The sequence below is a fragment of the Dipodomys spectabilis genome, unplaced genomic scaffold (assembly GCF_019054845.1).
Source record: "Dipodomys spectabilis isolate Male_0828 unplaced genomic scaffold, ASM1905484v1 ptg000026l, whole genome shotgun sequence".
NCBI lineage: Eukaryota > Metazoa > Chordata > Mammalia > Rodentia > Heteromyidae > Dipodomys > Dipodomys spectabilis.
In genome coordinates, this window is record NW_024870703.1 from 11,391,011 (window position 1) to 11,407,597 (window position 16,587).

Consider the following 16,587-nt stretch of genomic DNA (forward strand, 5'->3'; position numbering starts at 1 on the left):
CCAAAAGAAAAATCTCACATCAGCCTTTTAGTGAGTACATTAGCTGGCACTTCATCTCTACTCCATTCAACTAGAATTTATTGGATGACATCTTCATGTGCTGCACAGGGGTGGGAAAGAATTGTAAGATGCATTTCTGCTCTTAGTGCACTTATAATTGAAAGCAAACAAAATAAAAGAATCACAAAATTGCTGGCAATAAAGTACTGAAATGAAGGTGCAGACATCTCCCTGGAGAAAGACATTAATGTAGGCTAGAGAGATTGAAAACAAACTTCTTAGAGCTGGTAAGACTAGCAGACTCAACTAAAAATTAAGGAGAGAGCATTTAGAAATAGTGCTAAGAAAAAGTAAATCAAGTCAAACACTGGAGGCTCATGCCTGTAATGCTAGGTACTCAAAAAGCTGAGATCTGAAAAACCAAGGTTTAGAGCCAGCTCAAGCAGAAAAGTTCATGACACTCTTATCGCCAATTGCCCAGCAAAAAGCTGAAATGAAGATGTGGCTCAAGTGGTTGAGCACCAGCCTTGAGCAAAAACACTAAGCAAGAGCTCAAGCACTAGTGGCTCATGCCCATAATCCTAGCTACTCAGGATGCTAAGAACTAAGGATCATGGTTCAAAGCCGGCCCAGGCAGGAAAATCCAAGACTCTTATTTCCTTATCAACAGAAAACCACAAGTGGCACTGTGACTTAAAAGTGGTAGAGCTCTAGCCTTGAGCAAAAGAGCTCAGGGACAGTGTCCAGGCCCCAAGTTCAAGCCCCACCACCACAACAACAACAAAAAGAGCTTGAAGCCTGAGTTCAAGCCCTATTACTGGCACAAAAAGAAAAGAAAAAAAGAAAAAGTAAAACAATCTAGGCAGGGAGGAGCCAAAGGAAAAGGGGGGGAACAAATAGTTATTTATACCAGAAACTAGAATTTTGCAGCAAGAACATGTGTTAGCAACATATATTTTTTTTATAATACAAGTATGCACATAATTTGAATCCTAACAGGACCAAACTACAGGGGACCTGACAATGCCTTGTAGGGGTTGCTATGTTTTGTTGTGAAAAAAAAAAAACAATAGGATCCTAATGATAATGAGTCCTTGTTCATGTAGCTGAAAAGAGAAATGGTAAACACTGGAAAACTATGGCGCTGTGAACTCTGTGTTTGTTCATTCCTGTCCAAGAATATTAGTCAGCCATTAGAAATGATGTCTGCATTTTAGTGGCACTGGCAATTTTCAAGACATGCTAACTAAAAAAGGAAAACAAAACGGATGTATACAGTATGATCTGAACTCTACAAGAAATGCATAGGAAAAATGACAGCAATACATATGACCCTTAACTTAGGAAATTAAGTGCATAATAGTCATCTGATACTATCTGATACTTCCTATAAATGCAAGGTCAAGTTTGGGGGTTTCCCTGGAAGTCTTTTTTTAACCATAAAAATACCCAGTTTGGTCACAAAAATAATTTTTTACAAACACAAAAGATGTCATTGCAAACATTAAGAACATAGAAAAATGTGTGGAAATTATCTCATAAATAGTCCTTCTGGGGATTTTCCTTTGTGGGCTGACAAGACTTCTTAAGTTGGCATTTCTGCTGAAAATACAAATGTATTTGACTTTTCATGAATATGCATTCTTCTTTCCTGCTGAGCCTTCCTATGACAAGCATAATCCTTCTCTGAATAAAGAGTCTTAGTTCAAAATTAGGGTCACTCATCTCAGAAATTCTGATTGAATGAATATATCCCCAAGTCTCTGACTGGTGAACTCATTGTGGCAAATTCAATATTTAATAAGCTTCTGGTATGTAATAAACAAAGCAGTAGTACAACCAATGCCAGCTCATTCTCATTGGCCAAACTCTCCACAGGAAGTGAGCTCACTCACTGGTTTCAGCTTGAGCTGTTAAAGCTACTGGTTTGGGTTATTGCTGGGATCATTGTTCATCTTTTTTAAAACAAAAAGCAAATTGTCTATAATACTATGTGCTAAAAAATACTAACATTGACTCCATCAACAGACTTACCTTCAGAAATAATTAAGTTCCAACTAATTGCTGGAGAATCACACCCATAATCCTAGCTACTCAGGACTCTGAGATCACTAGGATCTGGGTTTGAAACTAGCCTAGGCAGAAAAATCCTCGACTTTCTCTCCAAAATAACCAACAAAATGCAGGGCTGGAGGCCTGGCTCAAGTATTAGAGTGCTAGCTGAGCAAGCCAACCAAATGAGCACAAGAGCCTGAGTTCAAACTTTAGTACTAAGAGGGATGAGGGGAGCAAAAGAAAATAAAGTTGGATCTTTAACCTAAAAGATCCACTCAAGGGTTGGGGGTTGTGACTCAATGATAAATCACTAGCCTAATAAGTTCAAACTCTGAGCTCAAACACCAGTACTAAAAAAAATTAAAAAAAATAAGTCATTGAATTATTGACTTTAGAGTCCACTATAATCTAATGTAACCTTCTATAACTCTATGACATCTGCAAAGACCCTGTTTCCAGATAAGACCACATTCACAGGTACCTGGAAATAAGACTTCAAACCTATCTTTCTGGGAAGGACATAAGTTAACAGAGAAGCACCAGGCTGATAAAAATATGGAAACAAACAGCAGTTGGTTTAGACTTGTAGTCTGGTACAGACAGTCTCAGCAAGACCCTACCTCTAGTTTTCAGTGATGTAGATTTTATTTTTTCAGTCGTGGGGCTTGGGCACTGTCCCTCAACTCTTCAGCTCAAGGCAAGCGCTCTACCACTTGAGCCACAGCTCCACTTGTGGTTTTCTAGTGGTTTATTGGAGATAAGAGTCTCACGGACTTTCCTGCCTCAGTTGGCTTTGAACCGTGATCCTCAGATCTCAGCCTCCTGAGTAGCTAGGATTACAGGCATGAGCCACCGGCGCCCGGCTCAGTGATGTAGATATTAACTAGCTAAAGTGGTCCTAAGAGTCAAATTTACTGTACCAGTGCACAGGGTAACTACTCACTCAACTTATGCCTCATACCATTAACACAATTAGCAAATCACAGCCTCTGCAAGTTACTGAAGCCTGCCTAAATGTCTAACCTGCTCTGGGAAATAGGTTATAGGTCACACGGTAGGAAAATATGACTCCTCTGATCTGCTGGGTGTCCTTTTGCAGTTCCAGGAGATGCCTACACTGATTACGTTGCCACCAGGTGGTACCGAGCCCCTGAACTCCTGGTGGGAGATACGAAATATGGCTCCTCAGTCGACATATGGGCTATCGGTTGTGTTTTTGCGGAGCTCCTGACAGGCCAACCACTCTGGCCTGGAAAATCAGATGTGGACCAGCTTTATCTGATAATCAGAACTTTGGGTATGAGTTATATTTTATGACTGACACTCTAAGCTAAAGTTTAATAGTAATAGTATTAGTATGCTACTGTAATTTAAACATGGGTGTCATTGCTATTCAGGATGGTGGTTTGAGGAATTGGATTATAGCCAAAGCTAATGCTTCAGTCAGTACATAGAGCCAGGGCTCCTCTCTGAGTTTTCAGATGCCCTCCAAGCTTGGAATTAAACTATATGCTTGTTTCCACAATGGAATAAGATAGAGACAGATAGGAATCAGATGCCTAGGATTTAGTCTAGGTAACATCTGATCACATGCTACTTCTGCTATCTGTAAAAGAGATGCCCCCACTTTACTGTAGAGCAAAGGTCACTAATGTTATTCTATTTTAAAAAACTTACGGTAAAACAGGTGCCAGTGGCTTAGGCCTGTAATCCTAACCTACCCAGGAGGCTGAGATCTGAGGATCTCTATTTGAAGCCAACCCAGACAGGAAAGTTTGTGAGATTCTTATCTACAATTAACCACCAAAAAACCTAGAACTATAGCTCAAGTGGTAGAGTGCTAGTTGTCAGCAAGAAAGTTCAGGGAAGGTTCCCAGTCTTGAGTTCAAGCCCCAGGACTGGAGAACACACACCAAAAAAAAAACAAACCCACAAAACAGTCATATGGTAATAATAAAAATATAACTTAAAAATATGAATTATTAAAATAATTCTTTTAGATACTTTAAAAAGCCATATGGCAAGTATTTGAGGAATCCAGGTTATTCGGTCTCCATTGCATCCCCATAACTCTGCACTCAAAGCACAAAATATTCTCATGAATTTTTTATAGTTTTCACATATGACAAGATACCAATCTCCTTTTGATTTATTTTAATCCATGTTAAGTCTCAGGTTGTACACTAGATCTGTCCTGAGGTCCTTAGTTTGCAGATTCTGCTCTAGAGCTTGAGAGTCTGATTTTAGTTCTTTATTGAGAATGGCTACCAGAACTTAAAATGCTAACATTCTTCATTCATATAGTGCTACTAATGACATGGATCGAGTGATAGAGCATCTACCTAGCAAGTGCAAGGCCCAGAGTTCAAACTCCAGCACACACACAAAATACTCCTAAATTACTTGTGCACACATGATTTCTTTCAGTTTGAAGAAAAACTTGTTAGGGAGGTTATACATTATATTATGTCTAATGGTGCCTCCATGACTGACGTAAAGCCATGACCTCCAGACATGTTTTGTGAACTCTCACAGTGTGTAAGCATCCTCAGTGGCCCCTGTCCTCCTCCTCCGTGAGCCGAAGAGCATAGATCCCAAATGTTAACCCAGCTTCATTCTAGGAGCCTGGGTACAAAGAAGGTGACCTCATATCTGAATTACTCCCCACAGGCTTTCCTGGCCACCTGGCTGCTGGCCAGCCCTCCATTTGCCTCTAATATCTGGGGTATTCAGGAACACAAAATCAAGGGCTGGAGTACAACTACAGGCTGTACTAGTGTTTGTTGCTTATTTTATTGATGTCCTAAAAGGAACTTACCATGTGACCTCAAGCAGGCTATTAGATCTCTCTCAGCCTCATTTCTCTTCAATGATCCAGTGAAGATTAAAAATAGCAATACAGGCCAGGTGCTGGTGGCTCACACCTGTAATCTGGCTACTCAGGAGGCTGAGATCTAAGGATCACAGTTCAAAGCCAGCTCAGGCAGGAAAGTCCGTGAGACTATCTGCAATTAACCACAAAAAAAAAAAAAGCTGGAAATGAAACTGTGGCTCAAGTGATAGAATGCTATCCTTGAGCACAAAAGCTCACAAATAGATCCTAGGCCCAGAGTTTAAGCCCCATGACCAACAGCAAAATAAATAAGGAAAAGCAATACAGTTGTAAGATTTTTTTTTGATTACTTTGTCTTTGGACTGAGGCTGAATGGCAAACCAAACCACCTGTAGCATAGAGAGTTGAGTAGAATTGGCCTACCTGAGTAGACAGACTTCTGCAGGGCTACTGTTCATCTGATCCAAAGGAACAAGACCATATTTTCTTTATACCTGGGTTGTAGAAGCTAATCATTTATATACACTGATTTTTTAAGCCAAATTTATCATAAGCCATGTTGTTTGTGTCTTATAGGAAAACTAATCCCACGGCATCAATCTATCTTTAAAAGTAACCAGTTTTTCCATGGCATCAGTATACCTGAACCAGAAGACATGGTAAACTTCTCTAGTTGGAATTTTATTGTCTAGCTATTTTCTTTAGAGGTTGTTGTTTCCTTTTTAATATTTGTACTTTTGCCTTATGTTTTCAGTATGATGAAATACTGACAGAGATCAAAGAAATATTCAAAATGAATAAACTAGTTGCAGTGGGGCATGTTTGTAGTCCCAGCAACTCAGAAGACTGAGGAAGAGATCACTAACTGAGGTGTTCAGGACTCCCTGGGCAATGTAAAGAGGTCTTGTCTCAAAAAAAAAAAAGTTTACATGACCCAGGAAGTTGGGAGGAAGGGAGTGTTAGGGTTTTCTTTGGTGTTGGGGGTTGTTTGTTTGCTGGTTCCAGGGCCTGAACTCTGGGCCTGGATGCTGTCCTTGAGTTTTTGTGCTCACAGCTAGTGCTCTACCACTTGAGCCATAGCTCTATTTCTGGCTTTTTTTTTTTTTTTTTTTGGTGTTTAATTGAAGATAAAGAGTCCCACAGACTTTCCTTCCTGGGCTGGCTTTGAACCATGATCCTAAAATCTCAGCCTCTTGATTAGCTAGGATTATAGGCATGAGCCACTGGCACCCAGCAGGAAGTTGTTTTAAAAGTTAGCCCGAGCAAGAAAGTCCATAAGTCCGTAAGTCCAATTAACCACCAGAAAACCGAAAGTAGTATTGTGACTTAAATGGTAAAGCACTTGCCTTGAGCTGAAGAGCTGAGGGACAGCACCCAGGCCCAGAGTTCAAGTCCTGAGATCTGAGGGTCAGGGTTCAAAGTCAACACCAGACAGAAAAGTCCCCATAAGACTCTTATCTCCAATTAACCACTCAAAACCCAGAAGTAGCACTATGGCTCCACTGATAGAGCACTAATCTTGAGTACAAAGAGGTTCATGGACAGTGCCTAGGCCCTGAGTTCAAGTCCCACAACTGACAAAAAAAAAAAAGTTTACCTGTTCTATCTGTTCAAAGAATAATGTTAAATTTAAAAGTATCTTTAATATCTTGATTTTTTTACTCAGAGCAGTAAAGTAATAACTCATGCTGAAATATTTTCTCATTACATGTACATACAGAAAGAAGTCTTTATCTGGAAGATGTACATTCTCCTAATTTTTTTCAGTTTGTGAAACAAAGCTCAAATCAGTAAAGCCTCTTTTTTCATAACTCCTATTTCCCTATCAAAGTCATTCCATAAAAGGTCACTCAGTATACTCATTAGATTCCAAATCAGTGACTACCTGGAGCCCTTGCTGTGGCCTTTGCTTTTATCTGAGGATGCATCAAAGGCCACATGACTCTGATCATCTGTAGACGTCAGTTTCCTGTGTGAGTTACCTAAGCTCAGGGAAAGACCTTTGCAACTCTATATGGTCTTGAATCTGTGAGGGAAGGTAGGAAAGGACTATCAGGAGAGGCGCATGTCCATGTGTCCTCACTCAGGCTGTGTTGAAGCCACAGCAGTGCAGGAATTGGAATTGATGGCCTGTGGGTTCTAACTACCTCTAGACACCCTGTACATTTTAAGTCAGCTAGTTCCTGGGATACTTTGACTTACATACTGAGTTTTTTAAATTTTTTTTTAATATTTTTAAACCTTTAGCAAATATCATGTGGTTGAACTGAAAAACGTAATGTTTCAAAACAATATTTATATAATATACTTAAGTTAAAGAACAAGAGGTAGCCTTCACCAGTGGCTCATGCCTATAATTCTAGCTAGTCAGGAGAGTGAGATCTGGAGTTCAAAGCCAGCCCAGGCAACAATGTCCATGAGACTCTTGTATCCAATAACTACCAGAAAGCCAGAAATGGAGCTGTGGCTTAAAGTGGTAGAATACTAGCCTTGAACACAAAAGCTCAAGACAGTGCCCAGGCCCTGAGTTCAAGCCCCAGGACTGGCCAAAAAATAAATAAATAGAGCAAGATAAAGCAGCCTCACTGAGTATGCAGTCTGGAGTTTTCCTGTTAATCTTTGAAGTTTGCTCATCTCCCCTCCTTCCTTACTATTCTAAATTTTATGTTTGTTGTTCTACTGATTTCTATTGTAATACATGTAATTCAACATATTTTCTATGCTTAAAGAATGCTCAAAGCATCTCTATAAACAGTCACTGTGGTAAGATTTCAGATGGAGACATTTTTCAGCATTAGACTTGAAGCTTCTTTATCTGCTTCCCTCCTAGAATTGTCAGCGTTAATTGTGAGCCATCATGAAATTTAAAAAAAAAAAAGGCTCTGGGAATGAAGCTTAGCGGTAGAGTGCTTTCCTAGCATGCATGAAGCACTGGGTTCAATTCCTCAAGACCACATAAAGGGTAAATGCCAAAAATGGCACTGTGGCTCAAGTGGTAGTGTGCTAGTCTCAAGCAAATGAAGCTCAGGGACAGTGCCCAGGCCCTGAGTTCAAGCCCTAGGACTGGCAAAAAACAAAAAAACAAACTGAAAACTCCAGTTTTATGTCTTTCTAGCCTTTACACTATAGTATAAATTATGTAAAAACATGATTTTTAAAAACTTTAAAAGGAATTATCTAACATACTAAAGGGTATTTCTCCAAAGTATTCTGAATGTCAATATGTGCACAATATACATTGTGTGTGTGTGTGTTTTTAAATTGGGGACTAAGTTTTATTTATTTATTTTGGGTCCGGTCGTGGGGCCTGAACTCTGGGCCTGGGTGCTATCCCTCAGCTCTTCAACTCAAGGCTAGCGCTCTACCACTTGAGCCACAATGCCACTTCCGGCTTTTTTCTTTTTGCTTATGTGATGCTGAGGAATCGAACCCAGGGCCTCAGGCATGCAAGGCAAGCGCTCTGCCACTGAGCCACCTTCCCAGTCCCACTTTGTGTGTTATATAACATTGAAAGTCTTTATTCTGTTTTTCAGGAAACACTTGAGGAAAAGTTCTCAAATGTCCATCCTGTGGTTTTGGATTTTATGAAGGTAATTAAGATTTAAGTATAACTGTAGACAACAAAGTAATGATTGCTTGAAGCTATAGTAATATGTGGACAGTGAGACAAAAAATGCCCAAAAAGGATGTTATTAAAAACGATAAGGAATCATAAAAGAACTATAGCTAAGAAACATCAGTGGTTTAAGTAGCAACCATTCTAACATAGCCACTATAATTAATAGAAGGCCAGACACAACCCGAGCCATGCAGACACCAGAAATATTCCATACATGAAGCCTAAGAGAGAAGCAAACAAAAAGAAAAATTTTAGTATGCTATCTATGCTTGACCAACAGAAGCCAGACTAGAAGGTACAATCTCTCCATCCATCATGGATGCAGAAAGTCCTTGGTGGTATAGGAATGAGGACACCAGAGATGATGTCTGTGATTAACAACTAAGAAAGTCCTATGAATAGCAGTGGTTTCCGAGCGTAGCCAGATCATCAGAATGACCTATAAGCTTTTTAAAACTGCAGATCCCAGTATCTCACCTGAGATCACAATGAAGAGCCCCCATGAGTATGAACTTGGGCTTGTTGTCCTTAAACATCCTCTTAGTGACTGATGATAAGCAAGTCAATCTGAGACCACATGGGAATCTGATCCAGACAATAGATCTCTAACTAGAAAAGTCTGGTATAGACATACACATGTGGGAAATTCTAGTAAACCTTCTTAATCAAAGCCATGGACACCAATGAGCTCAATAGAAACTTAAGAGCAGATCAGAAAAAGAGGATTGAGCCATTACAGACAAAGTAAAGTATCAAAGGCTGGCCAAATAGAAGAAGGAAAGTCAGGCCACAAAGAAGGCAAAGAATTTCAAGGAGGACCTAGCCAGTTGTCTAGTTCTATTGAAAGCAGAACTCAAAATACCTACTGAGTTTCAAGATATGGAAGAAGAGTACCTCAACAGTACTCAGTGCTAGCCTAGCATGTATGAAGTCCCAGGCTCTCTGAAGCCTCAGTACCAGAAAATAATAAATACAACAATAAAATAGAGGGGGGGAGCAGAGATGGAAAGGGATGGGAAGGGAAACAAAGGAGGAGGCAACAAGGCTTGATAAGAAATGTACTCATTACCTTGCCCATGTAATTGTAACTCCTCTGTATGGTATTTTCACAATAAAAAAATAAAATAAACAATAAAATAGATTTAGAGGAGGGATCAACAATGTTAATAACAAGAGCCATCTAAGGGAATAATGGCATCAGAACCCGGGTTCTGATAATGGGAACCTGCATGGTGATACATGCCTGCATTCCCAGCACTCAGGAGGCTGAAGCAGGAGGACCAAGACTTTGAAGCAGCCTGTGTTACATAGTGAGTTCAAAACCAGCTTTGGCTACATGACAAGACTCCGTCTCAAAAAAAGAAAACAAAAACAAACAAAAAACTAACATCATCTCCTCTCCCAGGGAAAAAAGAGAATAACACAGTTTGTACTCAAAACTCTCATGCTGTCCTAGTGAGAGATCTGACAGTATTGGAATCTGAGGACTTTGCCTCCCAGTAGCAGCTGCACTTAATATATGGCATGGATCATTAATTAAGGGGTGAACTTTGGAGTCGGCCTTAGACAACAAAGGGCAAATTATGCTAGCAGGGTTGTTTCTGGCTGAACAGGACTAAGATACTGCCCTAAGGGCAGGAGATGCTGCTTAGGGTCAGCAGCATCCTTAACCTCAGATCTCAGATCTGGGCTCAGCTGGAGGTAAGAGCAGATGCCATTAGGCAGAGCAATCTGGACATGTGGATTCCTTAAAATGTGGGTCATGTTCAGAGCCTGGTTTCTCTCTTATGGACAAAGACAAGAAATTTCTAGTCATCTGTGCCACTTACTACAAAGCTGCTCCAGTTCTATATAGATTGTAAGCTATCTTTACTGATGGGAAAAGCCTTATTCTGTGGTGAGAGTACCAGAAAGAAGAAAACCTGTGTGGGAGGACAGTCAACGCCCCTTCTGCTGACAACCTGTTCTCAGAGGCAGACTTAGAACAAAGGGTCATAATGCCACCTTTTCCTTTCGGCCTTTAGTGACTCTTGCATGAAAAAAAAACTCAATTTCTCCCCCACTTTACGTTCTGTCTCATTGCCAAGGTTCACATTTGTTAGCCATCTCCACACACCAGTAGTTCCTAGACGTGAGCATGTGACTATCAGAACCACCCACAGGGCTTGGGGACCACAAATGGCTGGGCCTCCATTCCAGCGCTTCCCACTGGGCAGATGTGGGATAGGATGCATTTCTAACAGGTTCTGAGTGGTTCTGATGCTTGTAGCCCAGTGAGCCAGGTGGAAGACTTTGGTGAGTGACTAAAAGAGGCCATTGATGTGACCCTTGCAGAGACAGTGTATGTGCATCATCTACTTTGGAACTCTGAGGCAGCAAAATAAGAGCAGCTGTAATTAGTTATGAGTTTTTATCAAGTAAATATCTCAGTTTGGGGCACAATAACAAAATAAGCCTCCTCCTTTTTATTTCTAGTCCTGGGGCTTGAATTCATGGCAAGGGTGCTGTCCTTTAGCTTTTTAACTTAAAGTTGGAGCTCTTAACACTTGAGCCACCACTCTACTTCTAGCTACTCTCACGCACTTTTCTGCCTGGACTGGCTTTGGACTGTGAGCCTCAGATCTCTCAGCCTCCTGGGTAGCTAGGATTACAAGCATGGCCTGTGCCCAACGTAGCCATTCTCTTAATATCTATTTTGCTTCCCTCCTATTCTGAAGGGATGTCTGAAGATGAATCCGGATGACAGACTAACCTGTGCACAGCTTCTGGAAAGCAGCTACTTTGATTCCTTCCAAGAGGATCAAATGAAAAGAAAAGCACGTAACGAGGGAAGAAACAGAAGGCGTCAGCAGGTACCACTGTTCAAAAGTTAAAGTGCTATAATTTTTTTTTCTTTTCCTGCCTTTCTAAGTGAAATAAGGTGGACACCAAGACTTTTTTCTTCTTGTTTAGTTGTATTTATCTTAATAAATATTGGTGATTGATGTAATAAAACCTAGAACTATAAAAACATCCAGATTGTTGCACTATCTTATTCAATTGTACTTTTTTTGTAGTGACGATACCAGGGCTTGAACTCAAGGTCTCACACTGCGCTCATGGCTGGTGCTGTACTATTTGAGCCATGCTTCCAGTCTGGCATTTTGCTGGAGGTAGAGTCCTATAGACTTTTTTGCCCCACCTAATTTTGAACCTTAATCCTCCAACTGTCAGCCTTCTGAGTAGCTAAGATTACAGGCATGAAACACCAGTTCCCTGTTCAACCTTTTTTGAATTGGGATTTCACTGTGTAGCCCAGGCTGGTCTCTTGGACTCTAGTGAAGCTCCTACCTCAGCCTCCCTTGCAGCGAGGACTAAAGGAATTCACCACACACCTACTTTGTGTTTAAATCAAATGGTGGTACAATTCTTAAATACACAGATTGTGTTCAGCCCACTAGATTATAGGCTAAAAAAAGGAAAAAGCCCAAATTACAACAGGACTGAGTTTTGCCACCATTGCAAAGGAATGCTAGTCCCTTTCTGGGAAAGAAAATTCAGCTCTTCCATTTTTTTTAACCCATGTAGGCAGCTAAGTTTCTTTTTTTAGTTTTTTCCTAGAAGCCAACAATAAGCTCTACCATATATAAAGAAATGAAGCCAGACATCTGGAAACCAAATTCTGTCTTAAAATGAGCCAGTATTGCAGCACAAAACAGTGCCTGTTATAACAGCATTATTTCTGCTGTTTCTTGGGTGGTTGTCCTTTACTTAGTTTTAGAATACTTTGAGGTTAAAATACAAACTCCATGAAAGTAGATTTGTTTGGATTTGTTTTGTTTTTGCTTTCTTTTCTTGTCTTGTAAACCCAGCATCTAAGACAATGTCTGACATAGAGAAGGTACTTACACATGTTATTCAAATAAATAAATGCACAAATATTAGATATTAATAAAATGGTAATTTTCAATTCCTCAAGAATTGACAGTTTTCACTTCTTTCTTTTTTTTTTTTTGGATCCAGTCGTGGGGCCTGAACTCTGGGCCTGGGCGCTGTCCCTCAGCTCTTCAGCTCAAGGCTAGCGCTCTACCACTTGAGCCACAGCGCCACTTCCAGCTTTTTTCTTTTTGCTTATGTGGTGCTAAGGAATCGAACCCAGGGCCTCATGCATGCAAGGCAAGCGCTCTACCACTGAGCCACCTTCCCAGCCCAGTTTTCACTTCTTATGCTTGCTTACTCCTCCACTATTTTTTTTTTTTTTTTTTGTCGGTCGTGGGGCTTGAACTCTGGGCCTGGGCGCTGTCCCTCAGCTCTTCAGCTCAAGGCGAGCGCTCTACCACTTGAGCTACAGCGCCACTTCCGGTTTTCTGGTGGTTTATTGGAGATAGGAGTCTCACGGTCTCTCCTGCCCGGGCTGGCTTTGAACCATGATCCTCAGATCTCAGCCTCCTGAGTAGCTAGGATTACAGGCTTGAGCCACCAGAGCCCGGCACTCCTCCACTTTTAAACTAGGTTTTTATCACTTATCTGACCAAAAATTGGATCATCAGCATGCCTTCCATAAAAAAAAAAAAAAAAAGCTTTTTTTTCTTACCATGTAGTAGTTAAAATAGAAATTTGTTGGGAAAAAAAGATCAAACTAATTCAGCAAAATGAAATGTTAAATTTTTTGTTTCCAGTTTTTTTTTATTACCCTCCACTGTTAATCTCTTGCAAACCAAACCCAATGCAGTGTACACTTGAATAACCAAAAGATTAGGGTTGTTTAAATAAACTGAGGTAGCACCTGAAACCCAGTGTGAATTGCTATAAAAGGTCATTGCCCTTTAGAAATCTCTCCCATTCCCTGCCATAGGCCTGGGAGTGGCAACATGCCCCTGTCCTGTTCCCAGGTCCTCCGGATTCACTTTCTACTCCAGATCACATCTGTCCTCACACTGGCCTTGAGGAGGCTGGTGTGCTGCTCACTGTGAAAAGTTATAGTGGGGTTACTGTTTTTTTTAGCCTGAACCACTCCACCCCACCAACTCACCCCCATCCCACATGAGTACCCATCAGGGATTTTCCCACAAAGCCTTCCACAGACCCAGGGACAATGAAAGGAGCAAGTAGTGCAGTGTGCACTACTTGGTTATCCCACTTACTAAGATTATGTCAGGACTGGGTCATGTTCTTAGAAAACTGCATCCTTCTCACCTGCACATGGTGAGCCCCATGGCGCACCACCATGGAACCACATTCAGCCTGCTCTCCACCAACGAGATCCCCAAAGAACCAAGCCAAGAGGAAGACAATGATGCCTTTCAAGTGCTAATCTTCTGAAGACATTCATAGAAATTTTATCATGTGAGAAAAGAAACTGAAAATCACAGAAAGCCCTTTCTACTCAGGACCATCTCACTTTGTAACTTAAGATTTCTACCTAGATCCCACTTCTAGATCTCCAAGTGATGGCAACCAGCCTCCTTAAGACCCATGTCTTCAGTGATAGGAAGGAGATTTTTGAAGCCTTTACAGTTCTACCAATATACTGGCTTTTAAAAGTTGGAGGCTGGGTGCTGGGAGTTCATGCCTCTACAATCATAATTACTCAGGAAGCTGAGATCAGAGATTGAGGTTTGAAGTCAGTGCAGGCAGAAAAGTTTGTGAGATTCTTATGTCCAATTTACCACCAAAAATCTGGAAGTGGATGTGTAACTCAAGTGGTAGAATGCTATCCTTGACCCAAAAAGCTAGAGGAGAGTGTGAGGCTATAAGTTCAAGCCCTAGTACTGGCCCCAAAAAGCGGAACGGGGAATACGGGTGTAATTTTGTCTCCTCGAAATATTCAAAGCTGGTGGAGATCTTCCTTTTAAACATTGGCTAACTATATATTCAGGAATGTGTTGAGGCAAGTAATAGTACATCCATGAGAATCCTAGAATAACGGCTAGACACTAATTTTCAAGGAGCAGAGGATCACAGTTTTTGGAAAGGTAACAAAGCATAATTGTAAAATTGATGTCTTTTTGACATCTTTGTGCCATATGTATCATTTTGTTTTACCCCCTTTGACTCAAACTGTATCTATAGGAATTGTCTTCAATTTACTTTCTTATTTTTGTCTTGTTCTGCTATTAGAATCAACTGTTGCCTCTCATACCAGGAAGCCACATCTCCCCCACACCTGATGGAAGAAAACAAGTCCTCCCGTTAAAATTTGATCATCTTCCAAACATTTAGGAAAAAACATTCTTTCAAGTGCAAAGTCATTTAATGTGTACATATTTTTGTACAAGGGAGATAGGAATTCTCAGTGTTTCAAATGCAAATGAGCCATGTGAAAATTAAGATGCCTTCTAGAATTGTTTTGCTCTGATCATTGCTAAGTCCTTTCCCTGTGCTTTTTACATGCCAACTTTATCTTTCAGAACATTTTCTTTAAATGTTATCAGGCCTGAAACTGCACATATGGAGGAGACATTTTCAATTTCATCAGAGCAGCCCCTCCTTACACAATATATATTAAGAATTTGTGGGCTTATACTTACTTTAACTTAGGGAAAAGATTTACATGGATCATCATCTTACCTCAGCTGACCACATAAGATCTGAAAGCAATATCGAATCTCTCTAACTGCTGTTTGTGTAGGGCGTGACATTATGTTCCCACATTGTATCTGGACTGTTGAGCATTGCTGGCATTTTATTCCATGTTGCTATAATGATGGAGGAAGGGAAACATAAAGGTCATCTAGGTTTATCCCTTAATTCCAGAGCAAAACTCTACTTTCTTTGTCTCATGAGACATTAGTGATTCTATTTTTAAAGACTGCTAGAGAAAATTACATACAAAATCCATACATAGCAAATAGTAGAAAAACAGCATGACCCTTAATTGACTGCCTGCTCTGATTGTCTTTGGGATATCATGATTCCTTGCCCTTTGGCCTAGCTAAATCACTTCAGTACCTAACCTGGTTCTCCTGGGAGAGCTGTTTGAATATGGTTCACTTCAAATAATTCCTCCCCAGCGCTGGCATCCATAACCACTATGGATGCAGAGTAGTTACATGGGCTGTAAGGATAGAACCTGGACAGCTCTAAAGTATTCAATGTATCTTAATCAGGGTAGGTATATAACTGTTTACAAGAGCACTGAGATGACCTTTCAGTTAATTTAATTTTATGTATATTATGAGAAAGAATGAGGCCAGCACCTCAATATTTGTGTAGGAATATTTGTGGATGTCAAGCTTAACACACACACAGTTATAAATTTTGGAACATCATAATATAATAGATGCCTTTAGTCCTGAGCATCTGAAAATGAATAAAAATGGTTGAAACACTTGCAATGTGCTAACAAAGAACCCATGTAAAATAACAGCTCAGAGCTGTCTACTACTCAGTGAAGAAGGTTTTGTTAACTCTTTTCTGCTCCCTGATTGGCATGCTCACCTGAGTGCTGCCAAATTTTGCAAAACCACATTCCGGAAAGTCTTTGGCACTGAGAACATCTGGTGTTATTAAGAAAGCAGTGACACCCAGTGTCTGTCTCTAAAAGTCTATTGTATTTATAAACATGGCTACGTAAACTTCCAAAAAATCATTCTGTTATTTGGAGAATCCATTTACTAATGAATTGGGGGAGCTAAGCAATAATTTCTTGCTCATACAAGGATTTTCTCTTAAAAGTAGGATTATTTGGCCATTTAACATTTTTAGTGTAAGTATAAACTGCGAAGGTCTGCTTTTCATCTTGTTGTCAAGTGTGCCTCTTCAGATGAGCATGTGTCTTGTGTGTTTAATAGGATAACACCACAGGTACAAGGAAAAGGAAGAAGAGAAAAGGCAGCATTACTGACAGATGTATTTTAGCTTTCATAGTGGGTTATTTAAGCCTTCTTTTTCCCAAGCTGCTCAAACTGTCCCAGCTCTCCTAAATGTATGTGTATGCATGTATGTGTATATATATATATATATATATATTACACATGCATGCCTCTATATAATCTAATCAGACACACACATATACAGAAAGTAAGAAGGCAGCACATGGCCCCAACACCCAATTTGCTTGCAATTATGCTTCTAACAATCATAGTCTTGATTTGTTAGA

The 16,587-nt window shown here is 40.2% G+C and overlaps 1 protein-coding gene across 1 annotated transcript in view; it reads left to right on the plus strand.

Moving 5' to 3' along the window:
• Positions 1-15,355, plus strand: part of Cdkl4 (cyclin dependent kinase like 4) — a 44,422-nt gene extending 29,067 nt beyond the window's left edge. The window contains exons 6-10 of the mRNA XM_042675459.1: positions 3,155-3,352; positions 5,465-5,547; positions 8,422-8,478; positions 11,225-11,359; positions 14,607-15,355. Of these exons, the coding sequence (XP_042531393.1) occupies positions 3,155-3,352; positions 5,465-5,547; positions 8,422-8,478; positions 11,225-11,359; positions 14,607-14,708 (575 nt within the window). The 3' untranslated portion in view covers positions 14,709-15,355. The remainder of the gene's footprint in view (positions 1-3,154; positions 3,353-5,464; positions 5,548-8,421; positions 8,479-11,224; positions 11,360-14,606) is intronic.
• The last annotated feature ends 1,232 nt before the right edge of the window (positions 15,356-16,587 follow it).